Source organism: Thalassophryne amazonica, chromosome 15 (genome assembly GCF_902500255.1).
Source record: "Thalassophryne amazonica chromosome 15, fThaAma1.1, whole genome shotgun sequence".
Lineage (NCBI taxonomy): Eukaryota > Metazoa > Chordata > Actinopteri > Batrachoidiformes > Batrachoididae > Thalassophryne > Thalassophryne amazonica.
The window spans coordinates 56,933,538-56,952,339 of NC_047117.1; the positions used below are offsets into that span (position 1 = coordinate 56,933,538).

Genomic DNA, 18,802 nt, shown 5'->3' on the forward strand with positions numbered 1-18,802 from the left:
GACACCTACATGATGACTCAGGGTTGCTATTCCCACTTTGCAAACCTTTAAAGAAATGACAAATGCCAACAGTCATTATCCCTCTCAAATAAATAAATAAATGATAAAACAACAACTACATCTCTGTATCTCCAACAACTCTGAATCATACATAGTCAAAGGTGCTTAAAGGCAGACTAATGGTTCTAATTATAAGTGAGTGCATAGTTTTGGGGACTGTGCTTCCATTTTACTGGCTTGTTCAAAATAAATTATTTTCCCTTCATAAAAGCAAAATAAAATATTGCAAAGAGAATTAATGCTATACACTATGTTATTCCACTGCTAAATACAAAAAAGATGCACAGACTCAGAGCGCTACATTCTACACATGCTGTGTCATTAATGCATTTAGTGGGATTACCTGTTTATCAGAAAAATAAGATCTGAAACTGGGACTAAATTTACATGTCATCGTGACAACATAAATATGTCAACCAGTGAGTGCCCTCAGGCCACAGTGGACTGAGGGGAATGCCTCCGAATGTCACAGTACGTGGGGGCCAACTGGGGCATAGGGGAAATGGCCCATATCACACAACTTAAAATCCTCAAATGCTTTGCCGAAACGTGGTACACAGTGATGATTACGCCACTTTTTCTCCTTTAAATCCCTGCTTTCTCTCCTCCTCTTTGCTGCCTTAATACCTTGAGCCATCAGTACACTTTCTTCCTATCTCTTTTGCTTTGTGTCAGAATCTGTGAGATGGAACTTCAGATCAGTGAGCTTTGCTCCTAGACAGACGGTGCCAGTGACTGGGTATATAGGTCAGAGTCAACACAGGGAGAACTCTGTGTGTGCACGTGTGCAAGTATCCCTACATCTGAGTTCTGAGAGATCAAAAGTGCACTCACAGGGCACTCTCCGTCTTACGGCCGCTGCAGTGCACGAATGGTTGTAGCAACAGGTGTACAAGGCGTTAGAGGCAGCTCCAATTTTTCACGAATAACATGCAATTCCTCCTTCGTGCACTAGTTGGTTTCAATGGTGTTATGTTTGAAGGGGCCCTTAACCTTGCACTGGTTAAATGCCTCCAGAATCATTGGTTATCTGCAGGTGAAGATTTGATGTCATACAATACGTTTACATACACTTTGGCCAAAAAACGTTGAAATTCAATTTTCGCCCTACTGACGTTTTTATTCAATGTGTGAGATTTAGATACAGCTGAAGGTGCTCCAATTAACCCCTGATTATGTTAATCAATCAAAAACTGACAATGTCAATAAAACCAAAATAAATTTTTCCTGCAAGTATTATTTTTAAATCACTAAATTATGTGGAATTGAAGTAAAAAATTCTAACATGTATTGTATGGGGAAAAAAAAATGAGTTTAAAAGTTTTTAACCAATGTGTATATAAATAAAATCTATGGCTTTGGAGCACTGATACTGATGTACCACCAAATGTGTTCACACCAAATGTTGATTTGATTATGTTTACAAACTTTTTGTGGTGTTCACTGATAAATCAATAAATCATGGCATTCGGTGAGCAAAATCCCCTTAGAAGATTTTTTTTCTACTAAATCCCAAAAAACAATTCCATATGATTGTATCTGTCATATACAAGTACATACAGTATAGAACTGCCATCTTAATCATTAATTTTATGTTCTTGGTTGTTTTGTTCTCTCATATGTTAAATTATCTGTTATTTTTTTTGGCACCTGTGAGTTCCATTCTTGTTTAGTCTTAACATTTATTTACTGGTTGTTGCCTTTTTGGTTCTTTTAGTTGTTTCTTTGTGCAATTCTTTTCATGTTAGTATTTTGTTCCGTCTTTGGTTATTGATTTGTCTTTGGTTGTTACATCATGTCACGCTATTGCACTTGCTCTGGTGTCTTTGTATCTTTCATCACTTCACTCTGGTTCTGCCTGCTTTGTGTTTTCCTTCCCTTACACTCTTGCATCTGCTCTGCTCTCATCCTCATCTTTCTGCCACACCCCCTTTCCAGGTGCTTCTTCCACACGTGTTTCATTTCCCAATCACCACCTTCCCTATTTAAGCTGTTTTAGGTCACTCCTGCGTTAATAGCTTGTGAACCCGTTCACTTACCAGCTCTCTGTCACAGTCTTGTTTTGCCAAGCCGCGTTTTGACCCTGCTCTGTTTTCCAGACCTCGCCTTTTGCCTCAGCCCTGGCAACCCTGTTAGCTTGTGCTACAGAACCGTGCTTGTCTTTGGGCCACGTTTTTTGCCTTGCACCTGTCTGATATCTTTGCTCCACGGACTGCTTAACTGTGAACCGAACCCTAGCCTGTAATACAGATTCATCCTTTTTACTCCTACGCCCTTAATTGAGAGTCTGCATATTGTGTCCAACCTCTGTCTGTGCCATGCCTTCTCTCAGCCTGACAATATTACATTATATTTTGTACAGAATTAACATCTAAAATCTAAAACTAATTTCATGATAATAAAAGACTCCTGTAATCTCCATGCAATATGTTAATAACGTTCAGATTGTAGTGATAATAAAACATCTACATGCTTCTTTTTGCACAACATATTTCAAAGGAAAGATAAGGGAAGAATGTGCATGCAAGTGCTTCGGAAAATGAATGAATGTTAATGAAAATTTTTAAATTTGCTTTATCTTGAAAAATTGTCAAAAATGATGACACAGTAACAAATCAGTATTGGAATCTATGTTTACAACATTCAAGTTACACATTATAAAATGCCCAAGCTAGACCTTGCACCACATTGTTCATTGGTGTAGTGATGACAAAACAGGCCTTGTGAAGAATTCATTTTTTCTGAGCCCAGTAGATGGCAGTGGTTATTCAAAAAAGACTTCCAAGGAAAGTGAAGTGCACTGACCATCACAGAATAGTACCCCACATGTAAAATTGTGGTTAGATATGCAACTACAGTGATCCTTAAAAGATCAGGGGGCAGAAATAAAAATACCTGGGAAACAAAATGGGCCAAATCAAATGGAACATGGACCTGGGCCAAATGTGGCCCAAGGGCCCCAAACTGGGCAGTGCTGGTGAAGAACTGACTTTACACTGTCAGTCCATATTATAAAGAGAATAAATGAAAGAGAATAAATTAAAACAGTGGTTCTTAAATTTTGTCCTTGTAAGCCCTGTATGTTTTCCTGTTGTCAGTGCTTTGCACAGGCCTTGGTTAAACAGAGGTCTTGTAGTTGGAAATGGAAAGTATGCAGGCCTCTACCTCACGAGAGCTGACTTAGAGGAATAACTGTACTAAAGAGGTGGACAAATTAAACCAGTACGTACAGCATGATACAATGTCAACTGCAGCATGGACCTTTCCTTATGCTGCACTGGGTGAAACAGATAAACTGAATTGATTGGGGATGGTGATTTATTGTGCTCCCAAGCAAAAAAGCAATGAACTTGTTCAACCTGAGCAAACACTGCTAAAGGTGAAAGCTACATTATGTATGATTTAGTATAATTTAGTGATGAGGTTGCAAACTGCATTAAGCTGGTGCTGGTCAGGATAAAAAATGTTTCCAAATACACAAAATCCCACTCAGTCAGGTTGTGGACATAGTGGAAACATTCTGGTATAAAGGAGAGACATTCAGTTTCCATTAAATGGGAGCGGTAGTGATTTGATGGGGAGAGATCCTGTTAAATCAATGCACAGTTTCCACTTCAATTAATGAAGAGGAGGAAAACTGTTTGAAAGAATCATCACTGAAGTGCTTAATAACGGAAAAGGCGCATTACACTGAGACATGTCAAATTAGGAAAGTGGACTGACTTTTCAAGCGTTACTGCAAAGAAACATTTCCCATCCACAGTATTTAAAATGTCAAAGGTGATTTATGGAAAAGACAAACACCAAGGTCCATTAGCCAAGACTGTGTTTGTACAAAGACGTATGACCCCAAAACCCAACCAGGACAAAATCAGACAAGTCTTCATATTGATATTGTAATAAGAAGTCAGTTTGCATATTTGGGTAAAATTTGGACATGACAGCGAACACAGTGTCTAATAGGAGAACATACAACATGAGTGTGTTTGACTGTCTGTCTGTCCTGAGGCAATGACCTTAATCTGAAGCGCAAGGTTGACAGGTGCTCAGACCAGACGGCGACAATGATGACCTCATGCCTCAACACACACACACGCACACACACACACACACACACACACACACACACACACACACACACACACACACACACACACACCACACACACACACACACACACACACACACACACACACACACACACACACACACACACACACACACACACACTACCTCTGGAGCTATGTAGTCTGGAGTTCCACAAAACGTGCGTGTTGTCACTCCGTCAAACATGTTCTCTTTACACATGCCAAAGTCAGCAATCTTAATGTGTCCTTCAGAGTCCAGCATCACATTGTCCAACTTCAGATCCCTGAGTAAGCAGAAAGACATTCACAAAAGATGCACATGAGCGAACACTGCTTTAATGTCACACACATACAGTGTATGTAAAAGTTTGGGCACCCCTATTGAGCTCCATGTTTTTCCTTTATAAATCACTGGTTGTTTGGATTAGAAATTTCAGTTAAATATATCATATAGCAGACAAACACAGTAATATTTGAGAAGTGAAATGAAGTTTATAGGATTTACAGAAAGTGTGCAATAATTCTTTAAGCCAAATCAGGTAGGTGCATAAATTTGGGCACCCCAAGAGAAAAAACCCATCAATATTTAGTAGATCCTCCTTTTGCAGAAATAACAGCCTCTAAACACTTCCTATCGCTTCCAATGAGAGTCTGGATTCTGGATGAAGGTACAAGTATTTTGGATAATTCTTCTTTACAAAAGAAGTTCAGTTCAGTCAGGTTTGTTGGTTTCCGAGCATGATATCCCACTTAAAATCACACTACAGATTTTCAATAATATTTAGGTCTGGGGACTGAGATGGCCATTCCAGAATGTTGTACTTGTTCCTCTGCATGAATGTCTTAGTAGATTCTGAGCAGTGTTTAGGGTTGTTGTCTTGTTGATAGATCCAGCCCCGGCGCAACTTCAACTTTGTCACTGATTCATGAACATTGTTCTCAAGAATCTGCTGATATTGACTGGAATCCATGTGACCCTCAACTTTAACAAGATTTCCAGTGCCTGCACTGGCCACACAGTCCCATAGCATGATGGAAACACCTCCAATTTTTACTGTAGGTAGCAAATGGAATGCTGTGTTCTTTTTCTGCCATGCATACCTCCCCTTGTTATGTCCAAATAACTCAATAACTTTGGTTTAATCACCAGCACCTTATTCCGAAATGAAGCTGGCTTGTCCAAATGTGCTTTAGCATACCTCAAGTGATTCTGTGGTGTATACGCAGAAAAGGCTTCCTCTGCATTACTCTCCCATAGAGCATCTCCTTGTGCAAAGTGTGCTGTATAGTTGAACGATGCACAGAAACACTATCTGCAGCAAAATCATGTTGTAGGTCTTTGGAGCAGGTCTGTGGGTATACAACAGGTATCAGTGTGTCTACTTTGGGGGGACAAATTCAAGAGGGTTCAGTCCTTGGGCTGTTACTGTTTCTGTTGTATATTAATGATAAGATAAGAACTTTATTGATCCCGAAGGAAATTACATTTGGCCCTCTGCTCACAAAACATCAGTTACACAACAAATAAATTACTAAAATACAGTAACATCACATTAAAAACAGTCTGTCAGTTGTAAAACATATAAAGTTATACAAACATAAAAAGACACAAGACTCTCTTGCTAGGTCAGAGTGTTGTGCAATCTAATGGCACGAGGCACAAAGGACTTCCTCAGTCTGTCTGTGGTGCAGCGCTGGGACAGCAGTCTGCTGCTGAACATGCTCCTCCTCTCTCTGAAGGCCTCGTGCAGAGGGTGTGAGGCATTGTTCATAATTGCCTTGAACCAGGACAGAGTCCTCTGCTCAACCACCTCTTCCACTGGAGCCAGCTTCAGTCCCACCACTGACCCAGCCTTTTTAATGATCTTATTCAGGTGGGAGATGTTCTTCTTACTGGTGCTGCACCAACAGACCACAGTATAGAGGAGAGCACTCGCCACCACTGACTGATTAAACATGTGCAGCAGTTTAGAGGAGATGTTAAATGAGCCCAGCTTTCGGAGAAAGTACAGCCTAGACTGACTCTTCTTGTAAAAAAGGTCTGTGTTGGCTGTCCAGTCCAGCTTATTGTCCAACACCACTCTCAGGTACTTATAAGACGGTACCATCTCCACATCACTTCCCTCTACGCTTACCAGCTGAGGCATTGGAGACTTCTTTCTGAAGTCCAGAACCATTTCCTTAGTTTTCTGGACATTTAGCTGGAGCTGGTTCTTTTGGCACCAAGCCACAAAATCCTCCACCAACTGCCTGTACTCTCCTCTCCGTCTCTGATGCAGGCCACAATAGCTGTATCATTTGAAAACGTCTGCATATGGCAGGTTGCAGTGTTATGGCAGAAGTCAGATGTATACAGTGTGAATAGAGCATGAAACAGGACAGTCCCCTGGGGAGCTCCCACACTGCAGCTCAGGTTGCTGGAGATGTTTTGTCCCATGCGGACATACTGCGGCCTGTTGTTTAAATACTCCATGATCCAGGACACAAGGAGTGGCTCCACAGCCATTCTAATGAACTTCTCCTGCAGCAGGTGAGGCTGAATGGTATTAAAAGCGCAGGAGAAATAAAGAAATAGCACCCTCAGAGCGCAGCCTCCTTCATCCAGGTGTGAGAGGGTGCGATGGAGAAGGTAGAGAACAGCATCCTCCACCCCCACTCTCTCTCTGTATGCAAACTGGAGAGGATCGTGGACATGCTGTACCTGTGGCTTCAGCAACTGCAGCAGATATAGGTTTGGTTTCCAAGTCTGTGAGATGTATTTTGTTTGCTGATGATACGACTGTGTTTGGTAGTGGGGATCATTTGGGACAGCTCCTGGACATGATGGAGAGGGAACTACAAAAAATTTAAATACTGGTTTGAGTCAAATAAATTATTGCTTCATTTGGGTAAAACAAATGTATTATATTCAGAAATAAGCCCAGGAACTGCTGAAACTGAAATAGTAACCGAAACCAACTTTCTTGAAGTTTTTATCGATGATAAATTAAGTTGGAAAACTCATAAATTATGTTAAATCCAAAATGTCAAAAGTTATCGCGATTCTGTATAAAGCACAATACTTCCTTTCCCAGCATTCGTTGGTTACGCTGCATCATTCATTGCCTCAGTGCTATCGTTCCTTCTTGCACGAGGGTGCCTCAGCCTGTCACTGAACGAGCTGGTCAGCTCCACTACAGTCCGGTGCAGAGGGTGAGAGGAGTTGTTCATGATGGATTTGAACTTGGTTAACACCCTCCTCTCAGCCACCTCCTCCAGAGTCCAGAGGACAGCCCAGGACAGAGCTGGACTTCCTGACCAGCTTGTTCAGTCTCTTTCTCTCCCCCTCTGTGTTGCCCGGGGCCCAACAGATGACACCATAGAGGAAAGCAGAGGCTGAAAGTATTCAGTGCTCTTTACTTTTTCCACATTATTGTATGTTACAGCCTTATTCCAAAATGGAGTAAATTAATTTTCCCCCCTCAAAATTCTTTGAATAATTTTGCAAATTTAATAAATTTGCAAAAAAAAAATTTCCACATTGTCATTATGGGGTATTGTGTGCAGAATTTTGAGGAATGTGTTTTTTTTTTTTTTTATCCATTTTGGAATAAGGCTGTAACATAAAATGTGGAAAAAGTGAAGGGCTGTGAAGACTTTCCGGATGTACTTTAACGCTACATTAGTTAGGCAATTTTGATACCAGTGTTTACTGTGTTTTTGTGCATTAAAATTGATTTCATTACTGTGATCACCTCAAACTTTCAGTTACCTCTGTTATCATGCAGGCAATGACTGTATAATTCTGAATCTGAAGCACTCAGCAGTTGGCAAGTAGACTAGATGACCAGCTGCTACCCCCTGCTGCCCCCCCCCCCCCCCGCCAAACTTTTGTGGTGTATAGCAATTTGATTGTTTACCATGAGTAAATTCATTAAATTCCTTTAACAAGTTCATGGTTAAAGCTACTCATTACTGGCTAATTCAGTCAGTAACACAGTCTGTTTTAGTCCTTTTTTTTCATTTTAGTGAACACACCATTAATACCGAACAACATTGTTGTTCCTGTTGCATTTTCTAACAGCTACCAGCTGCTGTGTGTTTCAGGAAGGAAAAATGCATCAGCTTTCAAAACAGGAGAAATTACCACAACATATAATTGCAGCCAAAAGCAATGTATTAAATGCAGCCAGTAAAAATGTAGAAATAACACAAATGCTGTACAAAGTGTATAAATGAGTGAGTTCTTTACCTGTAAATGATCCCTTTACTGTGCAGGAAGAAGAGACCAACAGCGATCTCTGCTGCATAGAACCTGTAATGACACTTCAGGTGTACTCACAGACAACATGATAACACTTCACATTCAGCTTTTTGTTATATTCCAAAAGAAACAGTGGGCACATAAAATCTTACACTGCCTGAGGCTCTTTAAATTTTCCGACTTGCTGGATATGGTACATGAGATCTCCCCCATTCACATACTCCATGACAAAGTACAGACGGTCCTGTGATCACAGAGAAAAACAGGTACATGGAGGAAAAGTCAGAATGTTCCACAAACACTACAAAAATTACACAACAAATCCACATTTACATTCAAGCTTCAACCACAAAGGCACAATTCTGTGTTGTGTCCTCCCGTAGCCTCGCTGTCCGAAGCACTCTGCCATTCCTGCTGCACTTTCTGTGACAGGCTGACCTAGAAAGTTCACAACAAAGTGGGGGGAACAACACTTAACACATACATGTGTAAAGAAATATTCTCTTTGTCCAGTAACACTGGTCCCTACAGCCCGAGACAAGTCCTGTCTAGTTTAGTCTGACTATATGTTGTTAGAATTCTGGATTTTGAGGAATATGGCTCCAAATGATGTAATGAGCAGATCACTGCCACAGCGACTTAACTGGTGCACCATTATATTAAAAAAAAATAAAGTGAAATCACAGACGACCCCACTGGGATATTATGAATCCTGCTTTGCAACACAGTGCAGAAGCAACACTTGAAATGCAGCAAATGTCTTGTGAATAAAATTCTGATAAAACATTTAGAGCGAGGTACTGGTGAAAAGTATCATGCTACATGAGAAGACAGAAAGCTGTGGAGCAAACACACAAAGAGGTTTTAGCCTCTGGCTGTTACCAGAAACTGTACAATACTTTATGTGCACATATATGCTGGAAGATGTTTTATTCGGAAAGGGTCTGCAAGAAAACTGGAAATACTGCACAGCACGAGTGAAAGTGCACGAGTAAGTCAGCGTGTTTTTGTATGTGGGAGAGCAAGCGTGTGTATGTGTGTGTCCATGAATATGCTATGTGTGACACCAAGCTGTGTCGCTTCCTATTTCCTCAGTGTTCCTGCTGGTGCTACGGCTCTAATCAGCTGCTATAGTTCAGCTCAGCCTGTAACTGTTAACAGACGTTTGGCATCCGGCTCTGACCGGTGGCCGTGGCTCAATTTACCGCAAAAGCTTGAGTTTAAAGAAAGGCTTGATTTTTGTTACATTTGGCTTAAAATTATACAAGAAACAGTGCATGAAAAATTCAAAAATCTCAAAAATGTGAACTACAGTAAAGGCTCCAGTTCTTAAGTCTGCTCCAGTTCTTAAGTTAATGCTTGATTCTTACTCATATTTCTTATCTGCAAAGGCAGTTCATCTGTGGCTGCTTTCTACTCCGACAAAGCTAGTGAAAAGAGACGTGTAAAAGACTTTCATAACTGAAAAGGAGAGCAGTTGTATATATTACGTGCCTGTAATATCACTGTACATCACAAATGTGAAAAGAAGAGGGGCCACTCAGTGCAACATCAGAGAGTTAGATGCTTGATTAAGGATGGGTACTGATAAGATTTTATCGATATCAATACCATTATCAATTCTGCTTATTGATCCAATTCCTTATTGACTCCCTTATCGATACCTTCTGTGAATTTTCTGTGTGGTACAAGTAGGCTTTACAGGTTTTCGATGGCAACAACATTTTATTGAGTCTTAAAGTAAATAAATATGAAATTGGTCACTAGGTCCTTGATCTCCGGACATAAATAGAAATAAACAAAATCCTTAGTTTTCGTCAAAAGTATTTCCTTTCAGACATTAATGGCATGATTATCTCTCCATGCATCTGAGCTCAGCTCAGCTGCCTGCAGGAGTCTGCAGGTCTGCAGCCTTACAGTCTTGGGCTGCTGCACATCAACGCAGGATGTCTTATTTTGGGAGAAAAAAAAACATTTTGATCGATTGCAGTTTATTGTTTGTATTACAACTAGGGTTGGGTATCGAGAACCGGTTCTTATCAGGTATTGTTAAGAAATGATTCGATCCACCGACATCAATAACCTTTTTGCTTAACGATTCCCTTATTGGTCCTTCAGAGCAGCCGCTGTTTTTAGGGGTGTTTGTTGGGAAAATGATCATGTCTCCACGTTGATTACAGAACCCCTGCAGGGTCTGTATTCAACCATTTTTGCATTGTGGATCTTCTTTGAAGCTTGAAGAAATGAAGCAGTGATCCGACCCGCTGCTTCGTTGGTTCTTTGTTTTATTTCGCTTTATCTTGATTTTTCCCCGCTAAAACCCCACAGAGCTGTCTGTGAGTAATACTGACCTTTTTTATGTTAAACCGACCTGTTATGGTCTTCTGAAATAGTTGATGTATTTTATAACTTAAAAACTGGACCGATGCTAATGTGTTAGCATGTCTATGGCATTTTCAATGTTAAAGCATTAAGATGTTCGCATCTCAGCACGTTTGTGTGCATTTATTTTCTGTATAATTAATGGCTCAGCGTTTGTTGTTGTAAAAGAGTCAAATGTATTACAAACTGCAATATTTTTTAAATTTATTTTTGTTTATATGTTAATAATAATAATAATAACAATAATAATAATAATAGCAACAACAGTAACAGTAATAATAACTAATAATGCTACAATACAATTTTAGAGAAAGAGACAAAAAGAACCTGATAAAAAACACAACAGAAAAATATAAAACCAACTAACAATGAACATAAATAAATAAATAAATATAGAAATAAATAACTGTTTCCTGTGAACACTTACTGACTCTTACACCTCCACTTCATCCCTGTTTTATTTTAGCTTAATGACAACTTGTTTCGGTCAAACCATATTTTCAATTTGTTAATTTCTTCAGTGATTTCCTCCAGAACTATTTGCCAAGCCAGAAAACTGCTGCATCCTAGTAAGAGCAGAATACTATTATTACTCGCCTTTATTTGAAAAGGGACAATGTACAGAGACATTAAGCTCATAAAACAAAGATGATCTGTACCAGACTGTAGCTAAATAGCTAAAGAGTTTCCATCTGCAGTCCCCACTACATAATAAAATACAGTGAAGGAATACTCAGTCAAACAATACCACACATACAGTCCAACACTGTCAGACACACACACACACACACACACACACACACACACACACACACACACACACACACACACACACACACACACACAACACACACACACACACACAACACACACACACACACACAACCGCTCCAACTTTCACACATATACAAAATAAATTACAGATTTCAACAATGATTGCAATTACAGACAAGTCCTTATCTTAAAAAAAATAAATAAATAAATACATAATGACCTACCTAATATAGCTATCATTTTATATCAAGACATAAATAAAAAATAACCACTTCTACACAGTAATATTAGTGCTGGCAGGTTTGGTTATTCCCTAGCCACTGTTTAAGCTCTGCTGTGAAGGTGATATAGCTTATCTGATGTTTTAGTTCGTTTGGAAGATTATTCCATTCTTTTATGGCATTATAAGAAAAGGCAGTTTGTGCAAATGAAGTTTTGCACTTTGGGATGGCACACTGCCCCCTGGTGGTGGCTCGTGTGGCTCTAGTAGTGACTGTAGATGTGAAGTGAACAAAATCCTTAAGTGGTGCAGGTGCAGAGTTATTTAAGATTCTGAAGACCAGACGGATTGAGGCAAATCTCTGAATATTGTCAAAATTGAGGAGTCCATGTTTTTGTAGAATATGGCAATGATGGTATTGTCTTGGTTTCCTGTCCAGTACTTTTAGGGCTTGCTTGTGAAGTGATTCTAATGGCCTGAGGGTGGTTTTTCCTGCCTGGACCAGCAGGTTATGCAGTAGTAAACACGGGACATTATCATGACATTAAAGAAGATTTGTGCCGCTCCTTGTGTGAGTGAATTTCTAATGCATTTAAAAGTTTTAATATTGTATTTGAGGCTTTGACACAGTTGTTTAACGTGTTTTTTGAAGGTGAGTGTGGGGTCTAACATGATACCTAAATATTTGTACTCTGTCACATTCTGAATCGTTTCTCCATTTACTGTAATATTGGGAAAGGGTGACTTTTTGCATTTATTAGTGAAATACATTGTAGCAGTTTTCTTTGTGTTTAGAGTGAGGCATGAGTCATGTAGCCACCTGGCTACCTTCTCCATGGCCACGGTGAGTTTATTGGCTACCTGTTCTGCATCCTTCCCCCAGGCATAAACGACCGTGTCATGTGCGTACATCTGGACGTGTACATCTTCGCACACAGATGGAAGGTCGTTTATATAGAGTGAGAAAAGGAGAGGGCCGATATTAGAGCCCTGTGGTAAACCAAAATGGATATTTTCTATAGATGAACTGATGTTATTGATGCGGACACACTGAGAACGGTCGGACAGATAGGACTTAATCCAGGCCAGAGTATTTGAAGACAGTTTATATTGTGTTAGTTTCGACAGTAGTATGGGGTGGCTAACGGTGTCAAATGCCTTACGGAGATCTAAAAAAATAGCTCCTACAACCCCTCCATTGTCTAGGTTTGATTTTATTGTTTCAATGAGCAAGCAGCAGGCAGTTTCAGTCGAGTGATTTGCACGAAACCCAAACAGCATGGGATGTAATAGTTGCTCATCCTGATGTTGGGTGAGTTGTTCCCCTACCACTTTCTCAAGGATCTTAGATATTACAGGGAGGATACTGATTGGTCTGTAATTACTGACGTCTTGCCTATTGCCAACTTTGTGAATTGGCATCACAATTGCCGTTTTCAAGGCAGAAGGAAAATGAATTTCTGCCATAGACTGCTTTATTAACCTAGTTATTGGAGCAGATAAGGTGTCTTTGTGTGTTTTTAAAAAAACTGTATCAAAGCCATAGATATCCTTAGCCCGGGAGCTTGATAATAAAGATAGGATTTTGTTTACTTTTACTTCATTTGTTGGCTCTAGATTTAATTCATTTTGATTGTTCACCACTATTTCATTGTACATTTTTGGGGGGAAATTCTTAATTGTTTCAACTGATTGAATAAAGTTCTGATTAAAACAGCTGCCAATTTCCAAATTATAATAGAGGATAGAGAGATTCATTTTTAATGTTATATTTTCATTCGTTACTTGTCCTTTACCTGTAAGTTTATCAATGGATTTCCAGAGTTCTCTAGTATTCCCTTTAGCAGCTTTAATGATGTGTAGAAAAAAAAATCTGCTCTAGACTTTCGTAACTGCATTGTAACTTTGTTTCTAAGGCTTTTAAAAATCATACGGTCAGTATTAAGGCCAGTTTTAATGGCTCTTTTAAGAGCTGAGTCCCTTTTTTCATGAGTCCCCAGCTTATCTCATTTAACCACGGGACCCTCACTTTAACCTTTTTTTTGTTGGGCTGAGTTATGGTGAATTTGGAAATTATTTGTTTGATTGTCATTATTAGTTCATCACAAGCCTGTTCAGTGTTTGTCCAATTGATTATGTCACTCCAAGGGACATTCTTGAGCTCACTGTTTAAAAGTTCATAGTTTTTTTTAGAAATATGGGGTAAGAATTTATGACTCAGAACACCTTTTTGGTTTTTATGCCGTCATTTTGTCATCTTTCGTGCTATCAATGTGATGTTATGGTCTGATAAACCTGTTATCAAGTTGTATGTTTTGGTTATGTGGTCAGGTTTAGTGGTGAAAATTAAATCCAATAGTGTTTGAGTGGAATTGGTTATCCTAGTAGGACTGCTCACCATTTGAGTCATGTGGAAGCTATTCATAATTTCTTTAAGTTTCTTCCTATGTATTTTATTCAGCCAGTCCAAGTTCAAATCCCCCATTACTATTAAATCTTTAGGGCTGTACTTTTTGAGTATATCTGACAGTGAATTAAAAAATATGTCTTTAGCATTGGGAGGTCTATACACAACAAAAAGGTTAAAATGCATCTCTGGAGATAACGTAATTTTCACTCCAGCACACTCAATGTTAACATCTTTAATTTCCATCTCAACTACTGGGATGAATTTGAATAAGGAAAGTTGTTTTTTTTCCTCACTGCAGTTTATTGTCTGGAATAGTCCCAGATTGCATTTCAGAGCTTCTAGAATTCAAAACTTTTCGTGCAGGTGATGGTAGGGGGTAATTTTGGGTTTCAACTTTTTTTGTTTTTGACCATTTTCATCCCTGAATATGTCAATTCTGAGTCACTTTTGTGTAGATTAAAGTCACTAACTGGGACTCCCGTCTTGTTGCGAGAAAGAAACGAGAATCGTTCTCCGTTCTGTTCACACAGCTCCAAACACTGCGCCGCTCTCTGCCGAGTCAAGTTAGAAAGACAGAGTGTAGTCGGAATTAATTAATTCAAAGCGAAACACCGTTTAAACCAATTGAAACCTCTTTCCAAATGTTATAATACTAACAAACTGCAATTGATCAAAATGTTTTGTTCCTCCCAAAACAAGACGTCCTGCGCTAACATGCAGCAGCTGGCTGGGCTCAGCTCAGAGATATGGAGAGACATTCATGCCAAAATGTCTGAAAGGAAATGCTTTTGACAAAAACTACAGATTTAGTTTATTTTTATTTATGTCCAGAGATCAAGGATCTAGTGACCAATTTCATATTTATTTACTTGAAGACTCAATAAAATGTTGTTGACATAGAAAACCTGTAAAACCTACTTTTAGTACACAGAAAATTCACAAGAGGTATTGATAAGGAATCGGATCGATAAGCAGAATCGATAATGGCATCAATATCGATAAAATCTTATCAATACCCATCCTTAATTACCATGTTTGGAAAGAGGTGTCATTTGATTTAAACGGCGATTCACAGATCACCTATGATCCACTACACCACCAGGATGCACATATGCATCTTCTGCAAACATCAGGGTCCAAGGGCAGGTAAGATGACAGCAGTGTAGTATGCTCAAATTGTGCCCCTTTTACCTGCCTCGTTACTTTTAGTACATACTACAGTAAAGGTTGGGTAGTAGGTTCTTAATAGATGATCTTACGTACTGAATATGTGAATGCAGAGCAGATCTTGCTTTGCTAATATGGTTTGTGCTCATATGCTATGTGGTTTGGGTTTAACTTGAGTCAATATACAAGTGCATGCAAAGGTAGACACCCAAACCTTCTACCCAGGATATCTTTTCCTTTTTATTGTTATTTGTTTTAAAGAACTGTTCATATTGAACGCATACTCTGCTGGTCTGTGGTAAGTTGTTTATCAAACAGCCCATTGTGGATTAATGTGATCTGATCTGGAGTCATGTGTTCTTTCCAGGAGCACTGTACCTACCACAGTCTGGAAGCAAGAGTGGAGATATGTGAGGAAGGGTGGTTTGTCTTGTTGGGCCAGGACTCTCTTCTCCACCATGGTACATTCTACATCATCATCTTGGATCACTACGTCTTTCTTCAGGATCTTTACTGCATAGAGTTCCTCAATGGTTTTCATCTCTGCCAGCATAACCTTCCAAGACAGTAAAGATGAGCAAAGAACGACAGGAAAAGCTTCTTGATTTTTGCAGAATGTCAATAACATACAAGCAGCGCTGGCCTTGGGCGCCACCAGACCCAGGCTTAGGAAACAAAAGAGCTGACAAACTAGCTCATTTTAAGCTGCAACTTCAAAACCACCTGAAAAGAGAAGAGATGTGCTGTGGCTACATTAATGCAAATGCTTAAGCGTCATGAGATTTAGAATGTGACCACTGTTATACAATCAGAAACTACAGTAATTATTTACTTCTCTGATTTAGTACATTTCTATGTGGAAACGCTCTCCTTCATAGACCCAATTCATGTGCCTTGGGCTCGACCATCCCCGTCATCCTCTTTATCTTTGTGGCTGAATCCATACGAAATCCTTTTTTAGCTGGGGTGTGTGGCGGTATGGCCGTGTTACATTAGATGAATTTTAGAACATAACTACTGTGAAATAAGACAGGAACTGTTTACTTCTCTCAGTAAGTACATTTCTTTGTGGGATTGGTCTGGCTCTCTCATTGTTTATAATCTATCATCATTTCAATATCCACTGACCATCCAGCAGGTGGCAGACATTTCAATTGGATATTATACAAGCAGTGATTGAAAAGTGTTGAGCCTGACCCAAAATTGTAGGGCGTGGTTCTCCAGCTTTTGCATTCTGAGAAACCAACATTTCTCTTGAGAATGTGTGAAATTTTGACTCACTGGGTGCAATGTTGCTGACACAATATTTCAGTGAAATGAGTAGAGGTGTGTCAGATTGGAAAAATGGACAAAGACAGTAGGCGTGTTGTGACTCGGTATCTTATGAAAAGGGAATGTTTCCGAAGGAGATCCATTAGGTCACGGTAACGACATTAGGGGAGAATGCTTTTATGCTAGAGTTAAATGCCGGTCAGCCGAATTCAAAGGCAGAAAAAGTGTCAAAGATACAGCAAGAACAGGAACACCCAGAACTGCCACTTTGACCGATATGATTTAAAAGATCCATGATACAGTCCTTGCTGACAGAAGAGTAAGTGAGCATCACATAGCCAGTACTGTAGGCATTCCCCTGGAGAGAGTTCATTTGTTTCTGACAGAAGAACTGGGAAGGACAAAACTTTCAGCACAATGTGTCTCAAGGCCTCTCATGGTCAATTACAAAAGGTCGAGGTTCTTGGGGGAGAACCTTCAGCTTTTTGAGGCAGATCCAAATAACTTTATGAGACCATCTGTCACCATGGATGAGACCTGGGTCCATCACTTCAAACTGGAGACCAAATAACAGACGAAGAAAGCCAAAGCTTTCTCATTTGCTGGAAAGGTCATAGCCTCTGCCTTCTCGGATGCTGAGGGCATCATAATTGTGGAGTATCTCCAGAAGGGACAGACCATCAGTGGGGCGATTATGCTTCCCTTTTACAACAACTGCAGGAGAACATATAGCAGAAGTGGCATGGAACTCCAACAAGGTGTTCTGTGTCACCAGGACAATTCTCCAGTCCACATGTTGGTCACTGCAATGGCTGCCCTTCATGAAAGTGACTTCGAACTTGTTTCGCACCCACCTTATTCACCTTCAGAATTCCATCTGTGTCCAAACATGAAAAGGCATCTTGCTGGAAGTCATTATAATACTGATAGTAAGTCCCTTTGGTTGCTCCTTTGTTTTCGCTCCAGGTCACAATAGCAGATCTGAGATGGATCAGCATGTTGATTTGGCAGAATGGTTTATGCTGGATGCCGTTCCTGATGCAACTCCATATTATATGCAGAATTTGCAGGGATGGATTTGAAGTAGGAACCTTTTGCACTGGAAACAAGCGCACTTAACCGCTTGGCCACCACACTCACTGTAATACAGATAATGTCATACCTGCAGTGGATGATTTCCTTGAGCTCCAGGATAAGACCTTCTATCACAGTGCGTGGACTTATATGGGAATTGTGTTGAAAAATAAAGTATTACATTAATTAAGCTGTGGTTTCATCTGGGCTGGGCTCAAAACTTTTCAATCACCCCTTGTATAAGCAAAACAAAGTTGTATTCAATCTGGTCCATCAAAATTCACCACGTTTGAAAGCGTTTATTCTCACTGTATGCCATTTTTAATTTCAAGATTACAGATGATATTTTAGTGCTAACTCGGTCAATCAATTCATCTGTAGATTGATCAGCCCATCAATTTACCTATGAACTGATTGATCTACTGATCAAATTTTCTATCTATCTATCTATCTATCTATCTATCTATCTATCTATCTATCTATCTATCTATCTATCTATCTATCTATCTATCTATCTATCTACTCATTTCCTTTTAGAAGGTACATGCTTTTCCAAAACCTATGAAAAACAGCATTTTGTGTATTTAAGCATGTATCAAAAAGGTGGATACCTCACCTTGCCAAAGCTGCCTTTACCCAGCACAGCCAGGAAGTTGAAGTCGCTAAGTTTGACCTGGTTCAGGCTGTTGGATGGCCGGTAGCTGGATGGGCTGCCATCTGTCTCACTGATCACCTTCTTACCTGGGCCTAGCTTGGCTTTCTACACTCAGGGCACAGAGGAGGACAAATGTCAGACAAACACACAGACACACACACACAAAAAAAACTAAGAAGCACACCTTCACATGCATACTCAGAGCCTAAAGCTGCACTCTGTACATTGAAAAGAACAACTGAATTCAAACGCCAAAGAAAAATACCTCATTTAGAACCACTACACCATAGCAATAAAACTAAGAACAAGATTCTTAAAAGACTTCTCTGTGAGCTATGATGAAAAACTTAACACTGCAGACCAACGCTTTCACTCCCACAACCCACAGATACTGTATGTTTGATATACTTATTCCATTTCTGTATGTGAGCTCACACGCTTTCACACTGCTACGATA

General features: G+C 39.7%; 1 protein-coding gene across 3 annotated transcripts in view; it reads right to left on the reverse strand.

The window, feature by feature from the left end:
• The window catches only part of prkcaa (protein kinase C, alpha, a), a 488,890-nt gene that overhangs the window by 79,526 nt on the left and 390,562 nt on the right, over positions 1 to 18,802 (reverse strand). For all 3 annotated transcript variants that reach the window (XM_034187877.1, XM_034187878.1, XM_034187879.1), the window contains 5 exons: positions 18,307 to 18,450; positions 15,727 to 15,900; positions 8,544 to 8,635; positions 8,380 to 8,442; positions 4,294 to 4,432 (listed from right to left, as the gene is read on the reverse strand). In XM_034187877.1, coding sequence (XP_034043768.1) covers positions 4,294 to 4,432; positions 8,380 to 8,442; positions 8,544 to 8,635; positions 15,727 to 15,900; positions 18,307 to 18,450 — 612 coding nt within the window. The remainder of the gene's footprint in view (positions 1 to 4,293; positions 4,433 to 8,379; positions 8,443 to 8,543; positions 8,636 to 15,726; positions 15,901 to 18,306; positions 18,451 to 18,802) is intronic.